The sequence below is a fragment of the Zophobas morio genome, unplaced genomic scaffold (assembly GCF_036711695.1).
Source record: "Zophobas morio isolate AGI-343-1 ecotype UQ-CSIRO unplaced genomic scaffold, CSIRO_AGI_Zmor_V1 ptg000156l, whole genome shotgun sequence".
Taxonomy (NCBI): Eukaryota; Metazoa; Arthropoda; class Insecta; order Coleoptera; family Tenebrionidae; genus Zophobas; species Zophobas morio.
The window spans coordinates 1-16957 of record NW_026972260.1 but is presented as its reverse complement, the minus strand read 5'-3'; the positions used below and the strand labels follow the sequence as shown (position 1 = coordinate 16957).

The 16957-nt window shown below is 33.2% G+C and overlaps 1 protein-coding gene and 1 long non-coding RNA gene across 6 annotated transcripts; one reads left to right on the top strand and one right to left on the bottom strand.

The window, feature by feature from the left end:
- The first annotated feature begins 415 nt into the window (after window positions 1–415).
- Window positions 416–719, top strand: LOC135145518 (uncharacterized). The gene is made up of 2 exons (XR_010283473.1): window positions 416–489; window positions 543–719. It is a non-coding gene; the product is annotated as an uncharacterized LOC135145518 (long non-coding RNA).
- A 260-nt stretch (window positions 720–979) lies between these two features.
- Window positions 980–11013, bottom strand: LOC135145516 (uncharacterized). 5 transcript variants are annotated; one of them, XM_064077638.1, is made up of 10 exons: window positions 10725–11013; window positions 6615–7099; window positions 6149–6504; window positions 5900–6095; window positions 5404–5522; window positions 5072–5347; window positions 3795–4064; window positions 2284–3744; window positions 1537–2228; window positions 980–1481 (listed from the first exon to the last, which is right to left on the bottom strand). In XM_064077638.1, exons 8-10 carry the CDS (start codon window positions 2442–2444, stop codon window positions 1129–1131), a joined length of 1206 nt encoding a protein of 401 aa, XP_063933708.1. In that variant the 5' UTR covers window positions 2445–3744; window positions 3795–4064; window positions 5072–5347; window positions 5404–5522; window positions 5900–6095; window positions 6149–6504; window positions 6615–7099; window positions 10725–11013; the 3' UTR covers window positions 980–1128. The 5 variants fall into 5 exon arrangements, with proteins under 5 accessions (XP_063933708.1, XP_063933707.1, XP_063933710.1 ...); XM_064077637.1 differs by having other exon boundaries at window positions 6149–7099; XM_064077640.1 differs by lacking the exon at window positions 6615–7099.
- Between the last annotated feature and the right edge of the window lie 5944 nt (window positions 11014–16957).

The following is a 16957-nucleotide window of genomic DNA, read 5'->3' as shown; positions in this document are numbered from 1 at the left end:
AAAGGAGACGTTTAGGTCATATTTATGCATTCTGGCGTTCGTAGATACAAGAAAACTGTTAAAATTCTTCAGAAACGTCACTTTTGAAGTGTTTTCTTGTACTTTTAAGCCACTCAGATACCCTACGGGCTCGGAAAGTGCAACGAAACCATCAAATTTTAGCTAGAAACTGTATTTTTGTCGATTTTTATTGAATTTGAACTATATTTCAACGTTTTTTGATGGTTCTGAGCCACCAAACACACTTAAAGCATGCAGAATCGACTCAGAATAGGAAAAGGAGACGTTTAGGTCAATTTTATGCATTCTGGCGTTCGTAGATAATAATAATAATAATAATAATAATAATAATAATAATAGCCATGACGATATACAACGCTCTAGGCCCGTGCCATTATTACACATCTTAGCAGGTGAAGGGGGTACACCGGCCTAAGAGTTTAATGGCTTTATAGTGATTCTACTCATATTCAGATGGCGATGAAGTTGGTAAGTCAGAAATGGCATAACACAATTTGTGTGTGTCTCAGCTAGTCTCTTAGGCCCGAATATTCTCTAGCCCCGTGGAACGTTTATGTGTTATCCTGACTGTGTTGAAAAATTTACCAGGATGTCTACTTGGACATTGACAACTCCACCATCATATTATAATTAACATTTATACAAAATATTGTAAACATGAAAGCTTGAATAAATCTATTTGATTTAAAATTCGGAAATTGATATGTTTTCATGTAATTAAACGAAAAATTGAGCAAGGTTGGTTGCATACTACATTCGCAATGATTTGCAACACTTACAACAGAACACAGCGGCTTTACAATTAAGCTTTCATCTTGAGAACAGCAATGCAAATCTTAAGTTTTATATTTTCGTTTATTTAGTCTCGAATTCAACGGTTTTGCAATTCTGCATTCCTGTTTGCAGAAAGCAATTACTTGCACGTTTGTGTTTACTCTCGAGTTAAAAATACGAGCTGTGAATTTAAGACATTTTTTATTATATTATAAAATTTAATACAATATTAACATGTAAAGTCAGTGTTTAAAATTACAAAAATATCAAAAATTATCACAACTTGTAAACAAAACAAAAAAAAAAACAAAAGAGACAGCTGATCCACTAGTTTCATCTTCGCTTAGTTCTCTGATACTGGATCCAGTTGTACACGTCTCGACCACTGCGATCAGAGAAGAGCTGGTTCGTTTCAACAAATTCTGCACACAGCTTCGGTGGTGCCAAATGACCCCTGGATATGTATTGCGAAAAATGTCTCTGCATTAAAGACATTTGCTCTGAGGTGAATGGTTTCTTTCCTCTTCTCTTTACAGGAGTTATTTGCAATTTCTGCTTTATCTCCGCGATTGTCGTTTTTCTTGGTGATTTCTGCGATTTTGGTGACTTCGTGTTCAAAGTTCCCCTGTGACTCGATATTTTTTTCTTTGGTGTTTCAATCCTCCGGTCTTCAGTACTGGCTCTCGCTATAAAAAATATCAGCAATGATATACAATTTTCTAGACTTTTCAGCATACGTACCCCCTACTTTTTCAGAAAGCGCTTCTTGTGTAGTATGTGTAACTTTGTCACACTTTCGACGATCCGAAGGCACTTCAGTAATATTGTCTGTAGTATAACATTCTATCACACCTGATTGTGAGACTTGAGTGTCTGTTGATACCTCCTGCATGAGGTTCGTTTCCATTCTGTTGATTGTACTTTCTGTTGAACAGGTAGTTTCAAACGAATCCAAACTGAGATTGTCTCCTAATAATTCTTCAGAGGTAATATGATCGTCTAACGCCGGATCCTCTTCAGGTACTGGTAAATCTTGTGCAATAGTGAGTATTTCGTCGAGACTTTTACCTCTGTATGAAAAGAGTTCTTCTCCATCTACGATAGTCAAAAATTTTGCCCACCCTGTTAGTTGAAATAAAAGTTCGTCTTGTCGATATACTTGTTCATGGACTTTCTGACTATGACCCATCAATTTTGCAATCTGACCGATTTCATTGTCATTCATTGTTAACAATTGGGAAAGGGTTGCGACTTGTTTTCTTAAATAAGTGGAACGTAAAAGATGCGGTTCTTCAGCACCACATTTCTCTGAGTAATCTCTTAAAACAACTGAAGCATCGATAAACATCGCTCTCGTAGGTATACCAAAAAGGTAATTGTTTGAATAGGGAACACCAGCTTCTTTTCGATATTGGAGAAACATATCTAGATACCTACAACACAATCAAAAATCTTTTAAAAAGTAGAAAAATCAAAGTACTCATTTACCTGCATTGATTTTCGTCCAACAGCACATGTAATATATGTAGACGCTTTCCAATCAAAGTCATAACTTTGTATTTATTCGCTAACTCCCGTTGATACATTGGAAGGGATTGAAGTATTTCATCATCAAGTTCGATTTTTTTGTTATACAATTCCAACGACATACTTGCAACTTCACTGACTCTACGTCTATTGTACACAATAACTCTTGCCAACGCAGCCTTTCCTAATTTTAGCCATGTGTCGAAATCGAAACCGTCCTGTAACCGTTGATACGCCTGCTCCGCTTCAGAAACTATCAATGTGGAAAATAATTTAACGTCCTTTGCCTTTGGTAAATTATGTAATTTGGCTGCTTTTCTTTGCAAGCTGGTTCGACCAGCTGACCTGCCAACATAGATTCCATAGTTTTTATCATGGAGTTTTGAAATTGTCGAAACGGCCACGCTCTTCACATTGTGTGGGAAGATTATGAGTTAAATAATCAACGTTAAGTGCGTCTAAAAGAAATGTAATACTCGATCGTAAAGCTTTTGCCAGACTTGGCTTTCCAAACTCGCCTGTTTCCTTGTCAAGTGAACACAAATTGAAAACTCCCTCTAGTAAGGCATCATAACCTCCATAGAGTATCAGATCTTCAAAATCCAGAATGGAGGGGTTTATGTCTTTAACATCTAAAATCAATCGTGCCATTCTACGCAAATGTTGGCGATCGTTCTTTAATGCGCTGTATGAACCACGATGCATTAAGGAATATCTTTCAGCAACAAGTTTCAAACATTTATCTTCTAATATCTCGTGTAGAATTAGCCCAACTTGAACAGGCTCTAAGAAAGCGAGAAAAAGTTTCTGACTGAAAGAATTCGCTGTAAATTCCTTCTGGATAATCTTAAAGCGAGCTTCTTTAAGCACATTTCTTCTATTTGGTGGCCGTCCAGTACATTTGCGTTCATGTCGAGCAAAGTTTCTGGTCATTATTTCACCAAAACAATTTGGGCAAGTAATTAAATTGGAGGCTTGTCCTGTCACTACTCTCCTTATAGCAATTTTTTCCTCACAGGTGGCATTTTTGTTAAAATTATAATCACCCTTTCGCCTGATCTCTCGTAACGCAGCATTCCGTTCCACACTATTAGCTTTCATAGTCATAATATTTTTCACTTCTTCCTGATCTTTGTGTTTTCGAAGAATATGTATGTGAAGACATTTCAACAAAAAACTGTTCACAGAAATAACAACAATGGCGTTTTCCTTTGGTTTTTGACGTTAATGGGTTTACTAGGGCAGAAGAACCACAATCCATAATTAACGGTGTTATGAACTTACGTTCCTCTTCAATCGGCAGTTCCTCCCCTATTAATTTTCCGACGGGGAGACAGTAACGAACTTTCACTTGGATTTCACGTTCGCTAAAATTTCTAGACAGCAGCACAAGTGTTCTGTTTTTGTCGGAAAGTTTATTACCTACAACAAAAATTAAACTTCGATTTGCATTTTTTTGTTACTATACATACATTTATGGTCTGTCGCGGGCAAACCAGAATACAAAAATCCGCTGATGGTATTGTCATCTCCACTGCAAGCATCACAAACGTAATGCCCTTCATGTAAAACGGTGTGTATCTTCATTGAAACGAAACATTTCTTTATATAAATGGTCAAATGAGCGGAAATCCTGCAGTTTGATTCTTCAACAGGCGAAACCAATGGCGTAAACATCAAGTCAAAGTCTTCATTGCGGTTCGAGGTAGTGGGCATTGAAGAACTACTTGAACTTTGTCCTTCTATAAATATTTGAAAAATTATTAGAACATTATAAACGACTAATATTAGGTATAACGTAAGTTGTAAAAATCTCTACAGATGAGAGTAACTTACTTTTCAAATGGCATTGCATACATTATTTATTGGGTTGTTCCAGAGAATTATACAGGGTTAGTATAAAGTCCCGAAACGTTTGAATAACTTTGTTATTTGAAAAGTTTTTTTTTCTGAAATTTGCTTTGGATGTATAATTAAACATGGCAACTTTAATGGAACACCCAGATGTTGTTTCACTAGAAATAAACAAGTTGATAATTTCTGAAATTAGTTTTTTATTCTGCATCAGAAAATGCCAAAAAAACCTGTATGTTGTAATCAATGCAATCAATGTTGTAGGTATATATCCAAAAAAAATTTCAGCAAAAAACTTTTCAAATAAAGTTATTCGCCCGTTCCGGGACTTTATACTAACCCTGTATATTAAAATATACTACATTTAGGTATCAGGCATAGCTAGAAAAAATTTTTCTAGTTATTTAAAAAAAAAAGTTTTGGTATGCCAAAAGTCTTATTTGCAACTTACATAACACCCGATTGGTGGTTTGGAGTTTAACATTTGAGTTAAGAAAAGATTTTTCAGATGGACGAATAAAAATATGTGATGGATGTGTGTAAGTTGTTTGTTTTCAAAAATGTGTAATATTGGTTTATGTTTATGCACGAAAGTATATTGGAAATAGCATATGTATAATGTATAGGTAATTAGTGTTACATGTGTTATGTAAGTTACGTTTATTATGTTAAGTTAGGTACTAATCATTTTTATAGCATCTTTGGAAATGTTAGCAAGAAAGCTAACGAAAAAAAATTGACATTTTAATAAAATTGATCAGAATCCGAGAAAATAGAAACCTGAGTTTAAGACAAGAGTAAAAAAATCTAAGTCGGCCATTAAAAAGACGTTTTGGATTTTTTTTACAAAAAGCCTGAATATTTCGTAATTATAATTACTTAATGAAATACCTACCTCCTTCAAACAATCTTTTCTTGCAAGTCTGTAACTGAGACTTCGTGTGCTCAGATGTTTCGCCATTTTCATCGCTTTCTTCTGACACTTCAGAAGTTGGCTCATATTCTTCGTCGGTAGCATTACTTTGGAAAGGTTCTTCGTCGCTGTCACTTATCTCGTATCGGCTGCAGGGTACGTATTCAAAAACGATCTCTTCTATTGGTCGCACCAAATCAACTTGCCAACATTCTGTGTCCTCTAAATGTTGTTTTGCCAATTTCAAAACATTCAGATCTATAGAAGAAGATTGACATGAAATAGATTGATTATAAAGAGTAGAAATGAGTTACCTGAACTACTCATTATAACATTGTCCAGCATCCTTTTTTTGAGTGTTTTATGCCATATTTGAAAGATTTTAGGAGTTCCCTCTGAATATGTCAGGTGATGGGTAAGACGTTTTTTTTTTCTGAAAAATAAGTGATGAACTCGTTAAGACCATAACACAAACACTGGTTCTAAAATTTCTTGGGCGAAACGAAAAAGAAAAAATGCGAAAACATGACAATTTTTTGCTTTGAGCCAGATACACCTTGCCACATATTGGTGTATCGAACTTTTGAAATATCGTGTTTTAATTTTTTTGTTTTGAAGCAAGAAAACAAAATTCCCGTTTTGTTTCTATTTTGAAACCGGAAAACGGGTTTTTCCTGCTTGTTAAGTATTTTTGTTTGAAGCGAATAATTACATAATTATAAGTACCAAATGAAGTTCCAAGATTCCACTACTGATCACAAGCTAAATTTCTAACAATTTTCTACGAAAGCAAAAAGCGAAACTACTTACCAATGCAATCTTTTGACTTCAGTCATTGAAGCGCACAAGGGATCAGGGCAGAAATATAAAACTGTGTCGTCCTCTTCTAAGACCACCACTCTGGCATGAGATAAGCATTGTTCACAAATAACATGCCCGCATGTGACTAAGTAGAAAGACTTACTGGGCAACAATGGCAATCTACAGGAGTGGCATACAATTTTTCCTAATAAAAAAAAGTGAAAAATAAAATGTCAAACACATTTTGTCATAACATACTCATGAGGGGCAACGGATAGTTTTCTTGAGGCTTACAGACTACACATGTTTTTCTTATACAAGTTTCTGTTCTTGTGAGCTCCCTTGTACACATATGATTCTGGATATCTGCTTTATAACTATTTGTTATAACATAGGCTAGCCGACGCAGTTCGATATTAATATTTTGTGAAAAAGGCATCTCCTCACTTTCAACCTGCTCTATTTCCTGCGGAGTTAAATTATGTACCATGATGCACTTTAAACTGCCCAAACATTGGATCTTGTTACATATAATAAATTCATGGCGGTATTTGCACTGAACCCTTCTACATCTCTTCATTAAGAACTCTCTGCAGGGAGTGGGTGTTAAAATTCTAAAAACGAGATCATATAGCACATAAAATTTCAGCGGATCGAACCGATGAGCTACTGAAGCTGATCGATTAAATTGGAGTCAAAGACGAAAAATTAAAAAAAAAAGTACCAATAAAAGAAAGTGGACAACTTCCCTCCTCTATTTGGCCTCTGCATACAGGGCATTGAGGCATATCACGTGCAATCAATTCTCTTAAACAACCTTCGCAAGTACTATGCATACAAGGGTTCAAAATGCACCAAGAGGTCATGCTTATTTCGGAGAAACAGACTGGACAAATAAACTTATCATTTTCTTGTTCCTCTATTGTCCTATGAGTAAATTTGCATTTGCTTCCGTATTTACAGTTGCCGAATTGTTTAAATTCTTGACAAATGCCCGAAATTTGTAATGTTCTCAACGTCTCGTACCTCATGGTGTCGCTTTGATATAGCGTTTCTCTGTACTGGATTTCATCTTTTGAGGACACATGAAGGTATCGACAGTACTCTCTATGACATCTCTCCATTTGAAAGTCCCGACAGAACTTATAGGGATGCTTTAAATTGCACATCGGATCTTTACATTCCCCCTTCGAGAATTTCGTACAATAACTACGACAAAAATAAATACTGAAACTTTGACTTGAAGTGTTGCACTTTAATCAAAATATAATCTAGTGTTGAAAAATTGTGACTTCAAAGAGATTAATTAAAAACTGTTTTCAGGGAACAATTTGAATATACACCGTTTTTTTCGGAGTTGCGTATTTTTTACTTTTATACAGGATGGCAGGTTTGAATTGCCAAACGTTAACGCAAGCTGTATCACTTCAAATCAAGCAAGAAATCATCCTTAAGAAGTTGGGGTCGCAAATGTGCTGTTATCGACCTTGCCAATTTTGCCGTTAGTACTCTTTCTGACCCTGCGTTAATAGATCCTCAAAAGCGTATTTTAATTCGGATTGGAGCAAACTATGGCCCCAACTTCTTAATAATTGTTGGTTTGTTTTGACGTGATAATGCAGCTTGTGTTATCGTTTGACACTTTGTATAACATAAAATTGTAAGTGAATTATTTTAAAATGAAATCAAAACATGCATGTTGAACTTACTATTTCTAAATTTCACGTAAACAATACGTTACTGTACTTTTTATCTTCTGTTAATGGGAAGAATATATCCAATAATTACAAAATTAAAAAAATGCTGATATGTACTTATCATTTTTGTTATTTTTTTGTTCTATATCGCTGCTTTTCTAAATGTGCATGTCCAGAGTTTCCCTCACTTTCAGAGTATTCTAATTTTTTTATTATTACCTATTCGTAGTTTTTTCAAAATACTTTGTAATGAGATATTACAAATTTCGCAGGGCGAGTCATTTACCGCGCGTTCCTTGATGTTTCATCAATTATTAGAAATGATAATTTATTTTTGAAATTCCGATGCCACGTTGGCACGCTATTCCAATTTTCTTCAATTTTTTTGGGAATGAAAGTATTCACAAATAAAATCGCAGCAGGGTTATTTTTTAAATTTGTGTAACAAGATTTTGTGGAAAGACGCGCTTTGTTGTGGTATAAATAAAATTAAATCTTCATGTACATAATGTTTATCAAAAAAATAAGTATTACAATTTTCAAATAACGATATTCCAATTTTTTCAAATACAACATCATGTATTTTATTATCGCATCTCATTCTATTTTTTGTTTTCTTCCCCATTTGTTAAGTATTTTCTATATTTAAAGTTGAGAGTTCCTATGTTTTTTTTTTACTTTTTTAAGAGACATTGACATATTGAAAAAATGAGCACAAAATTAGAATAAGATATCGTAATAAAACACTGTGTGCTAATGGAAAAATATAAATATCCATATTTGTAAATTGTATTAAACTATCAGAACTTTTTTAAACAATGAGTATTTTAAAATTTGATTTAATTGGTACGACAACAAAGTGCCAAATATTGTAACACACAATTTGCGATTTTTTTGATAACTCTTTCATTGTCGAAAGAATTAAAAAAAAAGGAATAACGTGGCAACCTCGCAATCGATTTTAAATGATAAATTATGCTTATAAAAACCAGGAAATGGCTAGTAAATGTAGAAATATATGGGCGTTTCATTAAAAAAAAAAAAAACAAGCAGTGTCCCAACCCTAATAAACTGAAGATTCTGAGTTAAATAAAAATAATTTTAGCATACAGCCCTCAAAGTATCGTAAATTTTGGTGCTTGACTTTTTTTCTAACAATTTATGAGTTATCGATGACCGCGTGTTTTGTGACTCACCCTGTATAATGATATGAAATTTTTGCGATAAAATTCAGGTCTGTTAGAAGAAGAAAGAAAGCAAGCCAATACAACTAGATTTTAATAACTACCCAAGCTCTAATCTACTCCCACTACTAGCACTATTAACATATACTCTTTTCTACTGTGTTGTTAAATAACTGCGTAACACATTAGACAAATTTGTTGATTAATTGAAGCCAATGGACTTAAAATATATTCAAATTGATAGCAGGGCGTTCCGATTTTATTGTTCTGTTGTATAACTGACGCGAAGTAGTTTTTATCATTTGCGAAAGTTGCAGACTCGATATTGTCCCTAGACCAGGGTTGGCCTGACTTTTTGATTTAAATCGTAATTTAAACCAAGTATTTTTTTTTAATCATTGATTTAAATCATTCTTGATTTTTTAAATTTTCTTTTTGAATTACGAGCATATAATGCATGTTACAGTCTTTTAAATGCAATTTAATTCAATAAGGGTACTACCTGAGTGCCGCCGCAATTTACGTAGATTTTTCCGGGACACCACGAAGGCGAAAGATCCGTTACAATTTACAAGTACAATCCAATTCTCCTAACTTTGGCAGTGTCGTAAATTAATAGCAAAAAACAAGCATCTGGCATGTTTACGTTTACGTCTACAATGGATGCAGACCCTTTCAAGCTTTCAATAAAAGAAACTGACAATGGTTTTACGACACTTTCCCAAAATTAATAGAATTAGACTCTTGGAACGTAAAGTATTTATTTCGTCAGCTGCAGTTTACATTTGCCGATAGAGGCACGATTCAAACTAGGCAGAGCCGCATTTGTGAATGTATGAAAATACCTAGAAAATGAAAATTACAACAACTACTAAAATATAGCTTTTAAAAACTGAATAAAAATAATTAAAAGTTAAAATTTAGTTACATAACTTTTAATTTTTGTCTCACTACTTTTGAAGTTTGAATTACTGTGGGTAACCGAAAAACTAAAAAAATCAAAGAAAAATTAAAAACATTAAAAAAAACAAAAAAAATGTAATTTAAAAACTAATCATTGATTTTTGATTTTTTTTTTAATCCGATTTTTTCCAACCCTGACATAGACATATATGTATTTATAAAAATTTAGCAAACTAGCATTAGCATTTTTATTGTTTTACTCTTAGAAAGCCATTTTTGTGAAAAATTTTGTTTTTGTCGTAGAAGCTTATCGATTGAAATCAAACTGTACAACAACACTACAAGAGCAGCATAAAAATGCAAGTACTAAAAACAATCTACAACATTTTTCAACTTTCGTATTCCTTATGGGCAGCATATGTTTTTAAACTTTAACAAAAGCAATAGTAAGTTAAAAATTTGAAAAAGAAAAAAATACCAGGCTACGGCAAAAACGTTGAAACAAGATCAATTTAATAACACTAACAGAAAGATCGCTAAGAAATAAATATCTGAATTTTTATGATAACGGAACTTTAATGTTGTTTTAGATGTAATTTTTTTCAAGTCTGAGGTCATTGATAAATGAGCTTTTTTTCTTGATTACCAATATGGATCAACCACATAATTTAACAGTATTTCTAACTGAATTCAAAAAGATGGCACACTGAAATACATTTACTTTTAAATATGAAAGTATTCTCTATTCAGGCCCTTATTTTACGCCACCCGACTCTACGACTACTTTTGCGTTAAAATTAAGTTTTTGATTTTTTTTATAATTACTTTGTGTGGTTAATGGCGGTCGTCATTCAACAAATACATCGGACTAATGATACACAACTAAAATGTATAAAAATCTAAGTGAAAAAATGACCACCAAACCACTGTGGCCGGAACACCCCTAGCGTTATCTGCACAACACGTTTTGTTCAACAATTTAAGCCAAAGTATAGAATCACCAGAAATTATTGTTATTGAAGTGCGTAATAAAAAAAATTATTCACCTACCTTTCTCTAGAACGACCTAGGCCAGAACTTCCTGCTTCCGAGTCACACATATTGTGATAAAATTCACTTTTTTTACGTAACAACGATGGCAGAATAAACAACGATGGCAGAATAAACAACGATGGCAGAATAAACAACGATGGCAGAATAAACAACGATGGCAGAATAAACAACGATGGCACAATAAACAACAATAGCGTGATAACAACAACAGCGGCTACATTCGACTCTTCGTTACAACTACAAATTGGAGACTGACGGGACGCGGTGGTAGGCTGGTAGGTTGGCGGCAAGTGCAGTAGACAGTATTGCACAATGTTATTACACTTGCTACAGATTTCCAAGGTCAACGAGACAACGCTGGATGCATCAGATGCAGATGCATCGTTCCCTAATTTGATTTAAATGTTTGCAGTAAAATAACGATGAGTAACATTTTCATGCTGGCATATAACGCAGACAAATAAACTTTAAAATTATTCAATACGCTACGATACTGCTATCAATGGTTACCTATTTATCAGTAAAAAATTAGAAATTTGTCATTCTCGTTAATATTTTGAGCCTCAATAAAGTGGCAACAGCGCTGAAAATTTCAATTCAAGTCAATTTTTAATTAAAAAAGCGATATTCTGTTTAACATTAAAATAACAGAGACGTTAATCTCTTACTATCTTATTTGTAAATATGCAAATTAAGTTTCGCATTGCTGTTCGCAATATGAATGGAAAATTGCAACACCGTTTTGGTAATACCAAACGAGAATTCTAATAATATAACCTATAAATTTTTGACTTTATTTCTGCTTTCAGGACTAAGAGACTTCTCTTAGCGGTGTTACGGGGATAAGCACGTTATGATACGATTTCACCTTTGATGCCTAAATAATTATTACTTAACAAGATATTCCGCTTCCTTTTAGGGATGAATATTAAATTTTGATTTGGAACTTTTGAAAGTCAAGTTCTTACTGAAAATTCTATTTTTATGAATCATTACAAAAAAATTGTTACAAAACAACGAAAGCGGCTTCATAAATTTACGTATCTATTCTAGAAATTGGTATATTCAGAAAAATGCAGTTTGTTGAGTTAACTATTAAAATTTTGGTAATGACGGAACGCGTCCTATGAAAAAAAATGCTTCTTTAATTTCAAAACGTGTATTTAACTCGAGAGTAAATAAACGTAAAGATAAATATGCAACTTAAGTTTAGCATAGCTGTTCGCTTCATGAATGCAAAATTGCAACACCCTTTTGGCAATACAAACAGAAATGCTAATAACATAACTTCAAAATTTTTGGCCCAATTTACGTTTTCGATCCAAATAGCCGTCTCTTATCGTATGAGGATCGCGGAAATAAAGCACCTTAAGCAAATTTATAGACGTTTACGAATAAATGATTATTTAATCACACATTCCGTTTTTACATTCTGACTGTTAGACAGATTTTGAAAACTCTGAATATAGCTGCTAATATAAGTTAGTATAAATTTTGGACGCTGTGACTTACAAACGATGAACGCCGTACTTTATACATTCTGATTTATAACCAACGCGCGGAGTTGTGTTTCATACGCTCGATCCAGTGCTGTCGCGGCGATAGTTTGATTACAAATATATTTTTCTTTTGGACTACATCAACATAATATAACATTTTGGAGACCACAAATGTGTGGTCCTGTGTTTGAAAAATTAAAAATTGCATCGAGTATTTTTATTTGAAGTAATATAGTAATCAGTGTTGGGGACAGATACTTTTAAAAGTATCTAGATACAGATACAGATATATGGAAGATAAAAGTATCTAGATACAGATTGTTTTCGACTTTTTCGAAATGTATCTAGATACAAGATACAAGAAAACAGATACTTTTTGAAACTTTGGCGAATAAAATAACTGAAAACTTTTTATGTATTTTTTTATGTATTGTTTAATGAATTTTTTAAAATTAACAACATTTCAAAAGTATTATCACCTAAATTATTTCTTCGTGGTGTCAGAATTTGGTTTCCAGTACTAAACACCCGTTCCACAGGTGCAGAAGAAGGGATTGTGGTATTAAATTTAAAAAATAAACATTTTACAGTTGCATAGTTATGCAAGACTGAAAAATCTTTTCTTTTTTCCTGCAAATAGGCCATCGCTTCGCTATTCGCCAAATTTTGTACCGCTTCCTCGGATACGTAATTGCGAATAATATGATTCTTACATTCAATCTTTTGAATATGAAATTATGAACCATGCAGATGATATATATTAATTAATGACACTGATGACAGTAATTTATTGTAGACACTACTGTTTCCGTCGGATATTATTTTGCCATAAATTAGACCATACATACATAATTTCCTAAACCCTTCTAAAACAACGTCCACTTCCATAGCAGTAGAAGTGCCTTTATAATGTTTAGAACATGTGAAATTTATTTTTAAACTCTCATTGATTGATGTGTCGCAAATTGTCCAATATTTATTACGTACGCTTAAAAAGAATATGTTTTTTTGTTTTTATTCCCACACTGTCCAAATTGTGTTTGAGTATATCTAATAATTATCTCCAGCATTAAAATTATTATTTCAAAAGAATACCGGAAATGATTATTCTGTGCTGAAGGTCTGTTGGCGGCAACCTGTCATAAATTATTATTCTTCAATATCGGCTTACGATGTTTTTATGACCATGTCCGGTATTCGTCTATCCCGGTGCCGCAGGTATATACATTTTATGAAGCATTGCTGGTTCCGTTTAAGGCAAAATAAGTACAATTTCTTAGAAAGGTATTTAAATCCCTTATAGGATCAAAGGCTGCCTGGCAGGCAGAAATCGCCAGAGTGCAACTTTAAATTTTCAGATTTTTGTTGAAACTCATTTTATTTTAATCTCGTTTCACGATTTCTGAGAATATATCACGAATCACGATAAATTATTCTACGGAAGGTTGTAAAAATATTAATTTTATTGCCCAAGATAATTAATTACATTTAAACATAATCGGCACATTCTAGGGCAAAACGAACCTGCCAAGCCCGCCTCGCGTTAGGTCCAACAATGAAAAAGTGAAGAAATGACACATGTGGCAACAGGAAAAGGTGCTACATTTGTCCGAAAAATAAAGATATAAAACAGTAACAAATATGCAATTTATGCGAGAGAAATGTATGTATTGAACATTCGATTAGTCGATTACAAACTAATTTGTGCTAATTGAAAACATTAATCATTATGTAACACGCAATTATTATTTTCTAAAAATAATAACATACCTTAAACACATATTTTCACTATTAAAATTACTCTTATTTTTAATAACACAAATACAAACAGCGGGCCTACCGGACCCGGGTTGCTCAGGTACACAGCAGGGGCGGCTGGTCAGGGGCGGCAGGGTCGGCCACGCCGTACCAGTCATTTTAAAATACTTAGTAAGCGTTGAAATTAGAAAATAAAAAAAGAAATAAAGTTTGAATGTACGTTAGGATAGATCATATATATTAAAAATATATTTTATTATGTTGTAGGTACAAAATAAAGCATTTGTTGCTAATTTTAAATGCTGATAAACACGCTTTGCCGGCGAGATTTCGGCAAGCCGTACCCAGGAATGCATTATGCTCGATGTTTCGACTTCGTAGCAGCTTACGGTTTCATCGTTCTCTTTGTCTAGTACACTGTAGTAGACAAAGACCTGGCGGAACGTATGTTGTGCCAGGTCCGGCGAAATCCTCCTTCGCCGTACCCAGCAACGCGAATTTAGTTTTTAAAACGCTTAATATTTAAGATAGCTAACCAAATTACAAAACAATAACGGCTTCGATGTTCTTCAGTGCATACTATTTTTTTTTAAATAATAATTGTCGATTTAATACATTTTTCTGTCTATGAATAATAAACGAAAAAAATTACATTAAATTATCTAAAATTTTATTTTTCGTACATAACTTAGCTACACCATAAATGCGCTTTTTCTGTATTTTTAGCATCTAAGCGTTTTCAGATATTTCAGAAACGAATTTAAAGTTTTAAATCATTTTAATTTTTCAATTATTCAATTAATTTATTTGACAATTTGTCATATACATTAAAAATAAATAAATGTAAATGAAGATAGTTAACAGTTGGTACTTTTATTATTACTTTTTTTATATTTTTTAACTGCATGTCATTATTTAATTATTATTATTTAATTGTGGATGTCCGGGGTCGGCAAGCCGTATAGCCGCCGGTCGACGCGGAACTCAGTAAAAATAATGTTTTCGGTGGTTCTCAATTAATGATAAAGCAGAACAAGTAGAATTAAGGATTAATAGTATTTGGAATCAAACTGACATAGTCAATTTCCTATAAAAAATTATTTTAACAGGTCGAAACATTTGAGATGTTTTGTACATCCTGGCACGTAAAATGTCAGTGGTTAATGAGTAGCAGCCATACATTACGAAAATATATAACACCAAGGTGTAGACTCAAAATATTTGGCCGACCCGAAATTTTGACCCACCAGCCGCCACTGGTACACAGATAAAGTACATTGCCCCGACAAGGGTAAAACGCAGTGAATAGTGAATTGCGGTTTATGGTTTTTAAAATATCTTCTTACGATGGCTTAGATTTATTACCCCTCAGGATTATATTTAAAGATGTATAAGTACTGAAGGCTACCATGTAGGAAATGATGGTATTTAAAATATGAAAATTTCCGTGACAGAACACTATTAGTGTACCTCTTACCTCTATTTTTGTTTATGTGACCAAAATCACCAACATGAAGTATCAAAAATTACTACTAGTAGTATAACTCAACTAATAATTACTGAAAAAAAAAGTGAAATAAAAAAATGTATCTGTATCTGCGCCACTAATTTTGTATCTAGATACAGATATTTAGTGCTTAAATTCGATTGTATCTAGATACAGATACTAGATACCCAAAAATGTATCTAGATACTTTATTTAGATACAAGTATCTAGATACTGCCCAACACTGATAGTAATATAGAAGTAGTTTTTTAACAAGCTGTAAACACTCCTAGCGACGCACTGGCTACGACCTTGTGGACCAGATCAAAGCGTCCCCGCTACTCGCCGTAAAACACACCTTGCTTCAACTGGGGAATTGCATCCGTAAGATACTTTTCCGCCTAGTGTTTATAACATAAATGATGACTGCCATCCTTCACGAATGACGAAGGTCGTAGTTTAACAGCGAATTGAACTCTGTCTTTTGTAATAATAATTTTAGTTCTGGTAATAAAAAATTTGTAAATTTTGAGAGTTGTAGTTTCAATTAAGAATTGCTTATATATGCTGGTTGAAAAGACTATAAAATTAATCAGTTTATTTGAATGAGCAAACCAAAAATGGATTTCCCCATTTTATCGAAAATTTGAAAATGCTGTACCGTTTCGGTTATTTTTGAACCGCGCATACCCAAACAGATGCACGTGTCTTTGAGACAATGTTGATGACGTTATCAGAAAATTTTCTTTTAACAAAATTTGCATGAAATCTGCTCTTACTATTTTTTTTATCTGTACATTAACAGATCATTTATGTTTTTTTTTATTTATCAGGATATAAAAACCAAAAAATAAAATTTTAAAATTCTGCGATTGACTGAATTGTTATACATCGGGTAAGGAAGATCTGTACAATACCACGGACAATTTGGGTTAATGGTAAATGCTAAATTACAAATTTGAAGTTGATACCTTAATGTAAATTTCAATTCACAGTTTATTCCAAAAAATATATTACAAAATTACGGCACCAGGTGTTAAAATTTACGTATGTATTCTACAAATTGGTTAAATGAGAAATATTCATTTTGCTCCACGATGAAAATTTTGGTCGGGGCAAAGCACGCTATATATTGAAATAAATGTTTCTCTAAATTCTCATGTGTTTAATTCGAAACTTAATAAACAGAAATATGCAACTTAAGTTTTCCATTGTTTGTCGCAACACGAATGTCAAATTGCAACACCGTTTTGGCAATACCAAAAGAAAATTTTAATAACATAACCTCCAAATTTTTGACTTTATTTCTGCTTTCGGGCCTAAGAGACTTCTCTTAGAGGCGTTTCGGGGACAAGCACGTAATGATACGGTTGCTTTTTTGAAGCGTAAATTATTACATAGCAAAATATCGCGCTTGTTTTTAGGGATGAATATTAAATTTTGCCTTTGCTGTTAACATCTTATCGTAAATTTCAACTTGAGGGTTT

Bases quoted from the DNA above. Each gene is read 5' to 3' on its own strand.
- LOC135145516 (XM_064077637.1), bottom strand. From the start codon at position 2,444: ATGTCGTTGGAATTGTATAACAAAAAAATCGAACTTGATGATGAAATA. The intron at 2,229-2,283 runs GTAAATGAGTAC...ATTGTGTTGTAG, and splicing joins TTGGACGAAAATCAATGCAG to GTATCTAGATATGTTTCTCC. The intron at 1,482-1,536 runs GTACGTATGCTG...TATTTTTTATAG, and splicing joins GCTTTCTGAAAAAGTAGGGG to CGAGAGCCAGTACTGAAGAC.